Raw genomic sequence first — 15,270 nt, forward strand, 5'->3', positions numbered from 1 at the left:
GAGCATGCTGATTCCAAATGGTCTCCTTAAAGAAGTACAGAAAAATACCTGGAATGGGTCTTAGTGAAGGAGAGTTGAAAGGGGTCTGTGTTTTAATCAGACTGCTCTGCTAACTGGGTTAATAGAGCATGGGTTCACAGAAGTCTTCTGTAGACATGAAGAGGAGCTGATATAGACTATCCCCAAACCATCAGCCTGAACACTTTTTGCTAGCAGTTTGTGTGCTGCTTCTGGAAGTGAGCAGGCTGGGAGCAATTGCCACGAGCACCATCTATTTCATGTGCTTTTTGATGAAGCATCCACAACTGCATAGTCCACAGGGAACTGCCTGCCCATAGGTACTTGTTGTTTGACAGATCTGTCACGCTCCTCAGAAATAAAGACTCAAAATCCATCACGCAGGGACATGGTGTATGTGTGTCAGATACTCTCTGGGGGAGGAAGAGTCCATTAAACTGCAAGTCCCTAAACTCATCCATATGAAAATTCTCATCTGTGACAGATAGAATATGGAGACTACTCCATGTCTAACAGGTGATCTGACTCTAATGTCCTACTAATGCACTATAAATATTCAATTTATTTCACCATTTCAGACATGTGTGTATGGGTGAGCCCGGAGGAATAGGAACTGCTTATACAGAACATGAGCGAGAGCAGCAGGATTATGATGTGTGAGGGGGATTGTATCTCTAGGAGGCAATGGCACTCTCAGCATTGGCTGTTTGAGGCAAGGGTATCATTGCCTGCACAATATAGAGCTGTGACCTTCACAATGAGATTTATGATAGAGCTCTGCAAACTTTTCCATATAGCAGAGGAGTGGATTTTTCAGATGCACAAGACAGTGAACAAATCTGTGAGAAATGAGAGTGCAGAAGAATGATTGCTCCTTAAAGCAGTTAGCCAAAATGTGGAAATTGACAGCATAAAACAAGTGTGATTTTAATGTAGTGTGTCTTCACCTGTACGTAATGCTTGTCCTGATGGCACTGGAAAACACTGATGGGGATTTTTAGATCACTGAAGAGGAGTTGTGTGCAGCTGTTATTCCTTAAGTATTGGAGTGAGGTCAGAGGACATCTCTATGGGAAAGAGCCAGAGGTGGTGGCATCTGAGGAGCATATGAGGATAAATGATGAGGGGTACAGCCAGCTTAGGAAAATATCTGGTGAAACCGACAGTAGGAATCCCATCTTTCCAAGTGTTTGCAGGTGTATGTGCATCAAGAAGAGAAGGGAGAAGTGACTGTACTGCAGAGGTGTACGCAGCAACACCGGGAAGCTGACTGAAGGAAATGAAGGCCTCACGCCTACCTCGGGAGTTCCTGACATTTTAAGGCAAAATAAAAAAAACGTTATGTGAAATCTTGAAGAATTATCCTTTGCTCCTCTTGAAGAATGTGAGCACCCACTTTGGTCTGCCAGAGACAAATGCCAGCCAGCCTGTGTACCATCACCACTTCCCACTGCAGCTCCCATTGCACGTTCTTAATGATCTTTCTTTATTTAGACTGCAAGGGCCATTGGCAAAGATGTGAAACGAACTGGGACTGGATTTGGAATTAAGCAAGATCTCCTGTGCTGCTGTCCCTTTGTCTCAAGCCTGTGTGCTATGCTGAGATGTTTCACTAGGTGGTGCATTCAACAAATTATTTGATCTCCTGTACAGAAAGCTTCTGCAGGGCTCATTGGAATGAGCTCCTTTGCTCTGTACCTAAGATATATCCTCTTTGCAGCTTTCATAGAGCTGACCTTGCTGTGTGGGACAGGATTGTGACTGTCATTGTCACTTGGGGAATTTTTTTTGTCCATCAGGTCTATGACTTAATTCATAAGTGACTTAGAAACCGTGCAAAGCACAAAAGCATATTGAGTTTGAGGTATGCTTGACTTTGGACAAAAGAAAGATGTGTTGGTGATCTGATAGTTCGTATTGGGTTCCATTTCCTCCATCCCCTCAATCCAGAAGAATTTAATAGAACAGAAGGTGTGCATATCTCAATTTATTTGCTCCCAGAAGTGGGGATTACCTGAAGGCAGCACTGTGGGACAGTGAGGGCAGAAAGAGGCTCCATTCTCCCTTCTCTTGGGATGTGCAGAAGCCCTTCAGCACTCAGGACCAGGGTCACGACTAGAGGCATCAGGCAGGTGACACACACTGCACTGCCAGCGACTGCACTGGGACCAAGGAGTGCAAAGCAGCCGTGCTGGTGTTTCTGATTCACACTGCGGGCAGCAAAACCTCAGAGGGGAGCAGCGGTGAGGCCTGTCCTACTCCAGTCAATAGTTCTTTGGGATGCCTGTTCTGACAGAAATCACTAGGTGGTGGTGTTGCACGTAAATCCTAGACTTGGGATCCACGCACTGTCAGTTTTTGGATAAATGATTCCTGTCATGCTGGGGTTTATGATCGCCCTTTGACACCTGCTGAAACAAGGAAAGGTACCAGGCAGCAGGAGCTGGCTGGAAGCAGGTGTAGCTTCCTTCGAGCTGGTTATCCATGCTTCGGTGGGGATTTCTGGAGGGGGATTCTGGGACAACACACAGCCAGCAACACATCCCCTTCTGACATGGATGTGCTCACATGCAGCATCCTCAGCAACTTCCTCACTGCAAATTCAGCCTTGAGGGTCCTCAAAGAAAACAGAAAATTCAGTTTCCTCTGAAGGGTCACCAGGGTAGCCAATACACAATGCTCACCTATATGCGTGGAGACATTCAGATAAATCAGAAAGACAAATCTTAGTGAGAGGATTTGTCTTCTAGGGTTGTAAGTGGATGAGTAAAATAATGTTAGAAGGGATTAAGAGTTTCCCAAATGTAGACTTCTACAAAAGGAATTGTTTCAACTTATAACTTTCTTTTAAAATATGGCCTCACTCTCTCTGTTCATTAGAAATAAGTACTGTTTAAATGGAAACACATAAACATATGAATGTGTTGTGTTTATTTAGGCAGATGCTATGTTGTACAAATGTGTACACATAAGCCATCATTTTGCTCTCACACCAATAGTGACTTCAGCAGGTTATTGGTAAACCAGGCAATGAAATTCATCAGTCACTGAAAACAAAGTCCCATTCGATCCTCCTCTTAAGGGCTAATCTCTGGCAAGCCAGCAGACCTTTTCTTTTTTTTTTTTTTTACCCCTTTACCTCCCACTCTTTGTCTAACTTGTCTGTTTTAGACCATCATCCTTCAGAAGTTCATTACCTTCTGCATATGTAAACATGCATTTCCATTATTTCCAGGGTGGGGGCTCTGATCTTGCCTATGAGGAAGAAATTATTCTGAATTAATGATACTGATTTAGAAACTGATTTAGTTAAATCACTGCAACTCTCCTGAGCACTTTATATCACTTCAGTTTAAGTCATGAGTCAGTGAGTAACAAATCAATTCTGCTGGCAGAGAGTGAGAAAGATTAGACTGGATCTTCAGCCCTTCTATCTCGGTATTTATTAGGCAAAGGCCTCTTCAGGGTTTGTTGCTGTTCTCTTTAATTTTCTGTGCCTAATGGACCTGATCCAACTCTTGATGGCATAAATTAGGATTTTTCCATGACCTCCAGCTGGGAGCTGAAGATGGCAATATCTTTATTAAAAACCTAGAGAAGCTCAGAATGGTGAATAGCATAAAACTTCCTCCTCACTGCATTTCAGATTGAGGTGTGCAGTGCAGAAATCACCTCTGCTCTGAAAAGCTTTAATATTCAACATTCAGGGCAAGGAAATTCAGCCTCTGAGCACACCAGTCTCTCCTAATATTATGCTAAATGTATTACCATGGCAAGAATCGTAATCTGATTAAATTTTACTAACAACAGCTAATAACTATTATCTTAAGAATATTTTGGGAGGGGAAAGATGTAATCCTTATGTCAGTCTACAGAGATTTTGTGCATTCAGGTTGAACAGACACTCAGTTTAGTCCTGGTCGTGTACCTGAGTACTTAGATTGATGTTGCACTTTCAAGTTAAAAAGAATGGCTTTTTCAAAATCCATCTCAGATACCAGCTGCTTTTTTTTTTAATTGTTGCTGTCCTTTTCATCTTTCTTGGCAATTCCATGAACTACCAATAAATAAGAAGGGAATCTGTGAATATACTGAAGAATATGCAAAATTCATTTGGTTGTAAATGTAGCTTACTGTTCCTGATGTTTCTTATTCCCGTCCATAGGGAGAAGCAGTGCAGAGCTGCTGGGCTCCTGGATGGTCTGACTGTTCAAGAAAAATGTAATCAACTTGTTTACAAACCTCCTATTTTGGTTTACTACAAAGTTGTTTTTCCCTTCTGAACTAGGTGTTAACAAAGTTGTAAACTCTATAACTGACAATGTTTTGGCATGCTCTTACAATTCACCTGCAGTTCCCAGAAGCCTTTATATTGTAAATACTGACATCTCCTTCCATTACCATCTGTATTACAAATGTGACATCTTGTTATTTTACAGGTTTATAATGGAACTCACATCTTTGCCTAAATTCCTTTGGACAAGTGACAACAAACTTCTGCACCACCATTTTCCGGATATACTGGCTACTGTTCACACCACACAAGACATTCCTGAAGAAGCTGTTTTTGGCCCATGCATGCTGCAGAACACCCTGCTGGACACTGTAGCTTTTATTGCCCTCAAGTGTTCTGATAGACGGACCATCCACTATGTGTTTAAGGTGGGGAAAAGCAGCGCTTGATGCTGATCATATCAGACATCTTTACACCATCCTTTAGGGTTACACCATCTTGGCTTTGTCAGGGGTAGATTTTTTCTCTGTTCAGCACATCTAACAGCTCCTCCAAAAGGGAGAAGCAGCCAGTGCATTGAAAGCCGTTTCCTTCACAGGAAGAATACAGAGTCCTATTTTCTGTGCTTAGGACTGATGACCTGCTTCTGACTACAAGCAGGGTGGAAGTGGGTTGAACAGTTTAGCAACTTCACTTAGCTCACTCAGATTTCTCCCTCACAAAGGACATAGGAGGTTTACTAGGAGACACCATGAACCTGATTTTCTCAGTTACCCATAAAAGTAAAATCCCAATTGGCAGCGATTTTAGTATGATCAGTAAAAGATGTTAATCAGGCATCTAGCTCACACATACTTCAGTTAGCCACATCCTACTTCTATTAGTACATGGATTTGCTGAAGTCACCTTGGATATGTCTGCATTGCAGCTGCTCTTTGCAGTCACTCCAGGGAAGACATGGAGTTGGGGCTGTGAAACAAAATAAACTATCATGCTGGGGAGGTCAGGAGCTCAGAATGGTTATGGAGTGAATGCAAGCTGTTAAATCTCAAGATCTAGTTCCCAAATATTTGGTTCCCTAGCCACTCTTCGTTATAACATTTTCATTTGGACAATGCCTGTTTCAGCCTTCTGGTCTTGGAGTGCTTTTCAGTCATCCCTGATCAAGATGAAGACAGAGAGATTGTGTTTTGCATTGTGAAGAAGGAACATTTCTGGGAGGGATGCAGATTCTCCTAAGTTTAGTAGTTTAGAGAGAAATCCCAGGCATATTGTGCAATATGAAAGATGTATCTGCTGGGAGATACCTGTTCAATGTTTTTTGTTTAAACAAATTAAGAAAGAGAGAAAGAGGCTTCAGGCTTATTCTGACTGTTCATATGAGTCCCTGGCACAAGTTAGCATGCTCAGGTTGGGTTATCAGTGCTCCAGGAGAACTATCAGCTCTCTGGAGAATGAGCCTTCCTGAAATGAGACTCTATGGAATAATTCCTCTTAAGAGTTTTAGAATGACTGTATAGTCAAGGAAGAGCCTCAGAGGATTATCAAACTGTGTGCAGGTAGATATTTCAGATGCAGTCATTGGCCCCATATCCTGTTTGCTCAAAATAAAGTCTAAACCTTCCAGAAATCAGGAAATATTGTTTAGTTTGTAACTCTGTGTGCAGACAATTAATTACTGATACAATCACAATGCCACAATATTGTCATGGCACAAGAAATGGGAAAACAAAAAATGGGGCCTGATTTGCTGGCTATGGCAAAAACACAGGGATAAAGGATAAGCTGGATTCTCTGCAGCTGTATTTCACGTTCATCCTAGTTCAGCAGCAATTCTGCAAGGCTTTGGAGAACATAATTTCCAAAAAGATTTTCATCTTCTTAGGCTTTTATGTTTGGTTCAAAAGGGAGCTTTGTTTTTTCTCTCATCCACTTGGAGGCCCTAATTTGAGCTCCTTGAGCCAATTTGTATGCTTGGGCAACCATTGGCACAGGTGGTTCTTTTCAGCCAATGCTTTACCCCAGCAAAGCAAATTAGTCCTTTATAAAATCTATCCTTTATGCTGACTTCCTTTGCCCCTTGCAGCTTCTCATGCTTTTGACTCCTTGATCCAAGGAGCAGCCTTATTCTCACCTTTCTCCTTCAGCTTGTGCCAGGGAAGCCAGACTACCTTCATGACTCTCTGGTTGAGCCTGTTGGGAGTGAAGCCCTTTCCTCGTGTGTGGATGCAAAGGATTAATCTGAGGGATTGCCATCCTAGGGAGAGGGAAAGTCGATGTTGGCTCAGGCTTGAAGCTGAGAGCACCCAAATCTGATGTTCTGCCCTTGATTCCTCCTGTGAGCTCTTTCAGCTCCTGCCCTGGAGGTCTGGTTCCTGGAGGAGCTGTGTTCCCTTTGACTTTGGTTAGAGCTCCGGGTGAGTTCTTGGTATTTCTGAAACACAGAAACTAATAAATGACAGCCTCTGTCATAGCTATTAGTCGCAACCACTGTGTCTGTGGGTGGGTGTGCTTGTGTTGCTGTCAGACTTTAGGATTTCTCAATCATTGTTAATTACCATGGTGTTCAGAGAGAACCAGTTACAGGGCATGCAAATTAATTTTCTCCCTCATACTGATTAACTCTTATACTAATGGCCCCTCAATGTTTCCTTCTATTTTCAAATGACTACTATGGTCATCCTTTTCTTGGTAGGTAACAGTCAGGTTGAGTTAAAAATAGAGAAATAAATAACCTAAATACTGTCTGTGATACAAAACACCAATGAATGGCCATCCTGCAATTAGTGGAAAACAAAGAGCTATACATTGCTTGGGGTGAAACTTGGATCATACTTGTCATTAGACATTTTTCATTTCCAAACTTCTTCCTTTCAAAACAATGACTTAGTGCTTCAAAAATTAGTTGAGGCTTTTTATGTGTGTAAATGTTGCCCTTGATCACCCTGTGTTTCAGCCTCCCAGCTATGAAAATCTTCCCCATCTTTCAAACACAGCAGAGGACATAGTTCTGCTGTGGTAAACACCAAGGAAAACCTACAAAGAAATAAATCATTCTCTATTCAAAGCAAATGCAGTCAATTAAATAAGATGGGAGCCACACACTGAACAAGGAAGACAAAAACCAAATGTTTTAGTTATATTATTTCCAGAGCATGGTCAACCTGTGCCTAAAGGACTCAGTAGCCCTGTGGAGAAAAGCCTTTGTGTGACTGAGCACTGTGTGGTAATGTGTATAAAGAAGGGAAATTTAATTTGAGCAATAGACTCAAAATTAGGTTGTTAACTCCTGAGCTTTCTCCCCACCACGACTTTGGTCACAGATGAGTATGGATTGGGCTCAGTGCTTTGGCACAGGCTCTGTGTGAGGCAGAAAGGAAGACTTTTCTCTTTTATTTTTGAACTTGCTGGATGTCTATTTTGGCTCTCAAGATTTGAAAATTCCTTTTTTCGTGTTCTGTCCCACAGGTAGATGTCACATCCGTGCACAGTCCTTCAGGCCTGCCATGGATGAGGCTCGTTCAAGCAGCTGCCAATAGCAAGGAGCAGAACTTGGAAGCTTACTTAGAAAATAGTCAATTATATTATCGCTCTACCAGGAAAATCAACAAAAATGAGGAGCTGCTTGTCTGGTATGATGAAGAGCTTTCCAGCCTCTTGGGTTTCAATGAGATAAAAGCTCAGAGTCCCCAGAATGGTAAGTACCAGACTACTGGCCATGCAAACATCACTGAGGACTGAAGTGAGCCTGCAATTTCTTAAGTATATGCTGATCCTGTAATATGGGAAATAAAAGCTGTCTAAATCCTCAGCAGTTAAGAGGTCAGACCTTCTACTTTGAGGTTAATACTGGAGGTATAGCACATGAAGAAATTTGATTCAAACTTTGATTGAATCAAAGTGGAACAAACCTTTTTCTACATTTCCTTTGCTGGAATTAAACATAATTTATATAGCTTTGTTAGTACAGGTATTGCTTGATTAGTTTATATGATAATATACTTGCTTGTACTTTAATATTAAGCTAATATAGATACATTCGTAGCAGGCAACCACTAAATCATTTTAACTGATTTCAGCATATTCTATGTAGACACACAGTATCAGCCCTGTGAATTTACTGGGGCAAAAAGCAGTTTGCACAAGAAACTCAGTATTTAGATGAAGACTTGAAATCAGCAGCTGTAGAGCTGCTGTACAATAAGCTCAGCTTCTGTAGTTTGGGAAGTGTTTTATACTGTAATAAGCCACAGCCTAGGTTTTTGCAGCTCTGCTCAGGGAATCTGTGAACCCCAGACCTCAGGAGCTCTCTGCCATCATCTGCATTTATAAACTGCTGTGTGTTGTGGAATACTGGAGCATAGATGCTGTTCAAAATGGTTAAGATGTGCGATATGTTTCTTGTTCATTGAGTTACATCCCATCTGAAGGCCAGAAAGAGATGGTGTCATGCCAATGCACGTTTCCATTCCTCCTGCTCCTGACTGACATTGTTTCACATCGAATATTTTCTATACCACAGGCATCTATGCCTTGAGACATAGAGTGGTTTGCCAAATGAGCATGAATAAGGGCTTCAGGCGTTAGCATCAAATGATATATAAAAAGTATTAAACTTTCAGAGTGTCCTCTGCAGAAACTAGAAGCTTGTGCCAAAATCTTTGAGTCCAGCTCTGGTCCACATAATTACATGGGTGCAGAGAAATAAACATTTAGCCTGTATTAAAGATGGTGAGTGCAGTAATATAGTCCAAAAGTTTGTATGGTTTTACCTAGACTATTGAATACTGGCAATTTTTATCAAATTCAAACATGGCCAGAGGGGCTGAACGGAAGCATTTCTGCAAGTAGAACATGGAAGCAGACAGATGTGAACCACTTTCCATAGCAGCAGAGGATCTCACTCTGGCTTTAGCTTTACTACGTATCACCTTGCATGACGTAAGAGATGTTTTTATGTTTTTGTTTGTTTCAATGACAGGGTCAGGATCTGCATCCATCCCCAGTTCTAGCTTTGCAAAACTCATCATCTGTTGTCTGTTTCTGTAGAGCTGAGATGCCAAGAATGCAGCCGAGTCTTTAAATGTGAGCATTCCTATCTGTCCCACGTCCGCTTCCTGTGTGTCCCAGAGAAGAGTGCCCTGCTGTGGAGGAATTTCCAGGCTGAAAAAGGTACCTTAGTGGAGCAGACCACAAATTTCCACAGCCTGGCAAAGGACCTAGAGGTCAAAATGACAGCTTGCAAAGATGATGCCCGTGGTCTCACTGGAGAAAAGAAAGCAAAAACAGAAGAGGCTGAGAACAACAGAAGCAGGAAAACAGTGTTGTTGGAGAAGACAAATAATCTAAGTGAGGAACATAACTGTGGGGGCAAGGAAGAGGCAGGAGGAGAGCATACACCAGCTGGTTCTTTCTGGAAGCTGAGTTCAGGGCGGCAGTCGGCTAGGAAGGAGGCTTTAGAGCACAAGCAGAGTGCTTTCACTGAGGTCAGGAGGATGAAGGAGAAGCTAAGAAATGAGAGACCCAAAGAATCAGACCAGGAGGATGGCATGGTTCCTGCTGGTAAGGAGCAGGTATCAAAGGAAGTGTTGCTGAACTCCTCTGGTAGTGCATTCTCCTTTGTGTGGCCCACCAGAGGTCGAGGAGAACAGAAGAGTGCTTTCAGCAAGCCCAGTAAATGTCTAGCAGAAAGAGCGGCAATTAATTCTTCTCATCCCATGAGTGACTCACCAAAGAGCCTGGGGGAGCTGTCTGGCTTCATCGCCACCACAGACATCATGTGTTGCAGCACTCTTCTCAATTCCAAGTTCTTTGTCAGTGATTTGTGTAATGCTCAGATGCTGCAGACTAGCATCATTCGGGGCAATGTTTTCCCATATACCTCAGAACTGTGGCCCAAGCAAGCAGGGCAGTTACAGAATACGACCACTACTTCTTCCTCCACCTCAACCTCCTCCTCCTTGACTCTTCTTCCCCCCACCTTCACATCCTTTGGAGTGGCTGCACAAAACTGGTGTGCCAAATGCAACCTGTCCTTTCGCATGACTTCTGATTTAGTCTTCCACATGCGGTCACATCACAAAAAAGAATACTCTTCAGCTGAATCCCAGAGCAAGAGGAGACGGGAGGAGAAGCTCACATGTCCCATTTGTCATGAATACTTCCGAGAACGCCACCATTTATCCCGCCACATGACCTCTCACAATTAGAGCTGTGCAGATGGATCTCACCAAGGGGCTGGGCAGGTTGGGTAAAGAAAGGGGACTTCATTCACTTGTATCCATTTCTTTATTGTGTTTACATTAATTTCTTGCAGAAAATCACTGTTTACAGTAATTTATAATAGATGCTTTGCAAAAAATATAAGATGTTTACAGAAGTCTGAGTGGGTTGTAAGTTTTGGAAACTCAGCCTGGCCCTTGTTGATCTATTTTTGAGGAAATAAAGTAGTGAAATGAATTCACATGCAGTATTAATTTGCAAACAAAGTTTTGGGACAAAGGTATCATTTTGCAAAGTTTTCTTTGCTTGTATTTGATTTGCTGGTGTCTGTACAGCATAGTTTAAATACAGAATGTGGAATCTTTAAATCTACATGCTTGCATGCTGAAAGAAAAAAGTTACTGTTTTTATCAGCTTTGGTGGCTTCTTACTCCTTGGTGCTAGCTGAATCAGCTCTCCTGTGAGATTTGTGAGTCTGAGGAAAAAATTGCATCTCCTTGTCTCCTGGGCTTTGAAAGTGACTACTTAAAATTAAGATTCTCTATGAAATTATTGATCAACAACTGACCAACATGCATCCAAAACGGATGTGACTTAAAAGTCTGAGGTCTGTTCTAAGCTCTGCCATTTTTGATATAACTTAAACAAAATCAAATCAGTCTACATCTGCATCAAAATGCGAGCTGCAGACAGATATTAATTATTAACAGGACAGGATTAAATGCTCCTCATTTAAGGAAGGGAGCACAGATTCTTCCCAGAGGTGGGCTTGCAAAATCGATGTGACTTTAGCAGGCATGCAGGTCTGATAGGGGCAGGGTTTCACTTGTGGATTTCAGTTTATGGATATACTTAAGAAAGCAGCTGGGGTGTTTGAGTTACTGCTAGCTACTGCTAGATAGAACCTGCATTCTGCTTCCTGGCTGGTAGGCTTTGTTTTGATGACAGCTAGAAGAGGAATGTCCTTCACAAAATGACACAGATGTTCATGAATTGCACTGGATACCATTTCTATCATCTGGTTTCTACACTGGCTAATTCCAGATGTTATATAGAAGATGCCAAAGTCTCTCTGTAGCCAGTCCATATGAGACATTTTTTTTTGTCTCCTTTGATTTGAACTCTGCTTAGTCTCAGATGCAGATGAGTTTATATTACTCAGGGGAGAAAAAAGAAAGCAGCAGCCCTGCCTGTTGTTACTGCAGCTCATCTAATTAGCCTTTCATTACTTCTTAAATCCACTTAGGGACTTACTCTTGGTAGTTTATGAGAACATGTTCTTCAAGTGAGCATTTGTGTATTGCGTATGGTATTTTTTTAAGGTGGCCTGTCTCTGTGCCTCATCTGCTATTATTCCCTTTCAGATAATGATCAGAAACTGTTCTTCTCACAGCTAAGAGTACCTCTGAGATTTGTACAAGACATTGCAACGTGCTCCTTATTACTCTCTATCATGCTGATTATATAGTCCAGTGTTTGCAGCACACTGGACAGAAGTTTTCATTGAGTTCCCATGATGATGCCTAGGTTGATAACACAAGTGTCAGACAGCAAGTAAAGACATCTGAGTGACAAAAGACAGCCCTAAAGTCTTAGGCTGTCAGCTGAGATCAACATATTACCCTCACTGTCGACTCTTGAGAGATTTCTGTAAGTCAGGAAATTGTATTCTTCCCAGTATGTTTCTGTTCAACATTAATACATGGCTGTTCCCTATTAGCATAAACATTTGACGTATTGTAGGCCAGCCACTAGCTGTACACTCTAGCTTTATTTTCCAATGTAAAGTGATTAAACCTTTACATTATGCCTTTGAATTCAGAAGACTTGATCTGAGACTAGAGGTCACGTTGGATTGTAACACAGCTTTCCACATCAGCGATGGAAGCTCTTTCACTGGAGTCATTAAAAGCCAAAGGGAACAAAAGTTTTGAAGCATGCAGCACAGAGAACAACCTTGCACTGAGTGGGAGATGATGTGGTTTCCTCCTAATCTTTCGATCTCTATTTTGTGTCCAATAACATTTACTGTGTAAGGAATATATTTATGGCAAGGTTTTACAGGCCGAATTTCACTCCATCTGGTTTTCTCTGGGTGCCAGCCAGTTTACCATGAAGTCAGTGTCCATAAAGTGCAATGAAGGACTCCATGGTTTAACTGCATTCATATGTGGCTAGGGTTATAGTTCCCATTAGTAGTTTAGGCCAGATTGTGATCTCACTTATTCCAGTGCAAATCTAGAATAATTCCGTGCTACTCCTGATTTACATCAGCGACTTTCAGATCAGTTTTGCCCTGTATAAATAAAGCTGACTGTTTGGTACCATTGCTGACAAATATTCTCCTCTCTGTTTACTGAGAGATACCATATTTTCTTAACAGCTGTATATTAGAAACTTCAGAGTTCCTCTGGAAAAAGACAGGATCAACTGCGTAGTGTTTCCTGGTCTTACATTAGTGCATTGGTTCAACACTACCTGGTCCAAAGGCCTATTTTTTCCAGTACCCTGCACCTAGGCCAGAATGAAGCAGTACCAGACCTAACTGGTTGTGTGCTTCTACTCTCTTTTGCTTGATGTAAGCCATCTGGAAAGAGTGTGGAAAATTAGCCCCTGATAAAAGCTGCCAAATCTTCAAACTTTATCCAGTGGTGCATTAGACCTGCATCATCAGAGCTCTCAGCAGCAATTGAACTTCTTCATCCTGCTTATAGCATGAGACTTATGCACGGAGCAAGACTAGAGAGAGAGAGCGCTTTCCTGTGTCTCATGAAGCTGTTTTTGTTTGGGAAAAAAAGACAGGAAAAAGAAAACTCTTATCCAGCTTCTTTGTAGGCACATCTCAGTCACATCATGTGTTGATGACAAATATCTTAATAAATGCCTTCTGTGCATCAAAAGGCAAGAGAACCAGTTATGAAGAGTGCAAGAGCTGATTCAAAACAAAACAACAACAACAAAAAGAACAAACAAACAAACGAGGATAGGTTTTTAATCAGCTTTCCTTCTGATACCATCCTCACCTCCTCCAGTTGCAGGAGCAGCGCAGTTTGGTACCAGCACATAAAGATGGGTTTTCTTCTGGCATACCAGAAACCTCACTGTGGGGAAAGGTGTACTATTCTGCTTGGCCCCTTCACAGGTTGTCACAAAGACTGAATGAAAGCAAATTGCTTTTTACACTGAAGATTAAAGCATTTTGTGAAGTAAGGCCTGTTTACACACACAACTGTCCAATATCACATTCTGTTGCAAGCTACACCTGTACCAACATCAGAGCAAAATAGCAGAGATTTCAAAAGAACCAGAACTTGATTCCCTAAGTGTAAAACACACTTTTGTGCAAAGCCCCTCGTGCAGTCAGGAGGATGTTTTTTATGTGTTTCACATTTAACTGAATGTCTCATCTAAGTCAGGTTACATAAACCGTTGGGCTTATCCAAGAATTTTGGAGATTATATTTCTTTATATGAAAAATATTTATATTAAAGCTGAATGAATCAGGCAGAAGGAAGCCTAATGAGACAAAGAAAAAGCATCCTGTAATCATGTCATGCTGGAAGGTTTTTTTCCTGTATATGCAGAAATCTAAACATCTTAGTTGATACAGAAGAAAGGAAATCCCGCTGGAGGAGAGGCATTCCTGTAGATCAGGGGGCTCCTAAAGAAATGCAGAGACTTGAGAAACTCGTGAAGGTAGTCCTTCAGTGTCACAGTGCAATGCTGTGATTTTACAGCAGGGATCTGTGCATTTTCTATATCTAGATATTCTTTAAGGAAAAAAAAAATAGTGTTTTAAAATAATTTCTTAGATGCAGTTTGTGATTTCCCTACAGACTACAGTTTGAAATCTGGGATGGGGCAGCTTTTGTGGTGTGACCAAAAGTATCAGAAGCACTCGCTAGAGGGAAAGAATGCACCATTCCACAGTGCAAAAGTGAATAATCTGCCTGTCATTTCTTGGTCAGAGTCCTTTGAACTCTAAAACGAGACAGATCATACTGCTAGGAGGCCTGATATACTGATTTATTTCTTCCTTCCTTCAAGAGGAGCATTAGCAGAATTAGCCATTAGAAAGTTGTTCTAGATTGCATAGTAGGAAATTATGCTACAAACTCTTGAATGTCCATCTCAGGCCTAGAATCAGAAGAGATAAGAGTGGTGGTTTCAGTGTGCTTCCTGTTCTATAAAAACCTGGGCATTCTGAAGGGCACTTCAGAATTTACTTAGACCATTTCTAAGAGAACTTCTGCCTTTCTAATTTAAACCACAGACCACCTATTTTCTGTAACTGATTTTCATTCATAGTTTGATGATCTAGTTTTTCATTGCCATGTAATTTTCTGTAAAATTACTTTCTACTGAGAGAGTATTACAGCATCATTAATATCAAATGGAGTCACTAGCAAATGCATTTTCTTTTCTTGTCTTCCTGACTAGATCCCAATCATTAAAAATTTACTGTTCATAAATATATACCATATTTGGATAAGAAATGATTTGGTATTTGTTCCCATATGGTACAGTATCTGTTCTCTGAATGAATGACTACAGTTTTAAATATTCTGTTTGGGAACCAATATTGTTCATATATGACAGCTCAACAGATTGTGTGCAGTAAAAAAGAAGCATATCTGGATGTTTTAGATTACTGAAGAAGCTTAAAAGACATTAGAAGAAATACACTAGTGTTCACTTATTCATTGACTATCCCAGCCTCTACCTTATTAAGGTATCTTTAATATTCTTCATACGTGTATCACTTCACACAAAATACTGTATGAGTTTTAATCCAT

At 41.2% G+C, this 15,270-nt stretch overlaps 1 protein-coding gene across 1 annotated transcript; it reads left to right on the forward strand.

Moving 5' to 3' along the window:
* Positions 1 to 606: 606 nt before the first annotated feature.
* ZNF488 (zinc finger protein 488) lies at positions 607 to 10,741 on the forward strand. The gene is made up of 4 exons (XM_065746599.1): positions 607 to 674; positions 4,458 to 4,680; positions 7,721 to 7,949; positions 9,302 to 10,741. The coding sequence occupies exons 1-4, from the start codon at positions 607 to 609 to the stop codon at positions 10,459 to 10,461; spliced, it is 1,680 nt and encodes a 559-aa protein (XP_065602671.1). The 3' UTR covers positions 10,462 to 10,741.
* Positions 10,742 to 15,270: the final 4,529 nt, after the last annotated feature.

Source organism: Cyrtonyx montezumae, unplaced genomic scaffold (genome assembly GCF_038088225.1).
Source record: "Cyrtonyx montezumae isolate F1298 unplaced genomic scaffold, pur_monq_1.0 scaffold_4, whole genome shotgun sequence".
In the NCBI taxonomy this organism is placed as follows: Eukaryota; Metazoa; Chordata; class Aves; order Galliformes; family Odontophoridae; genus Cyrtonyx; species Cyrtonyx montezumae.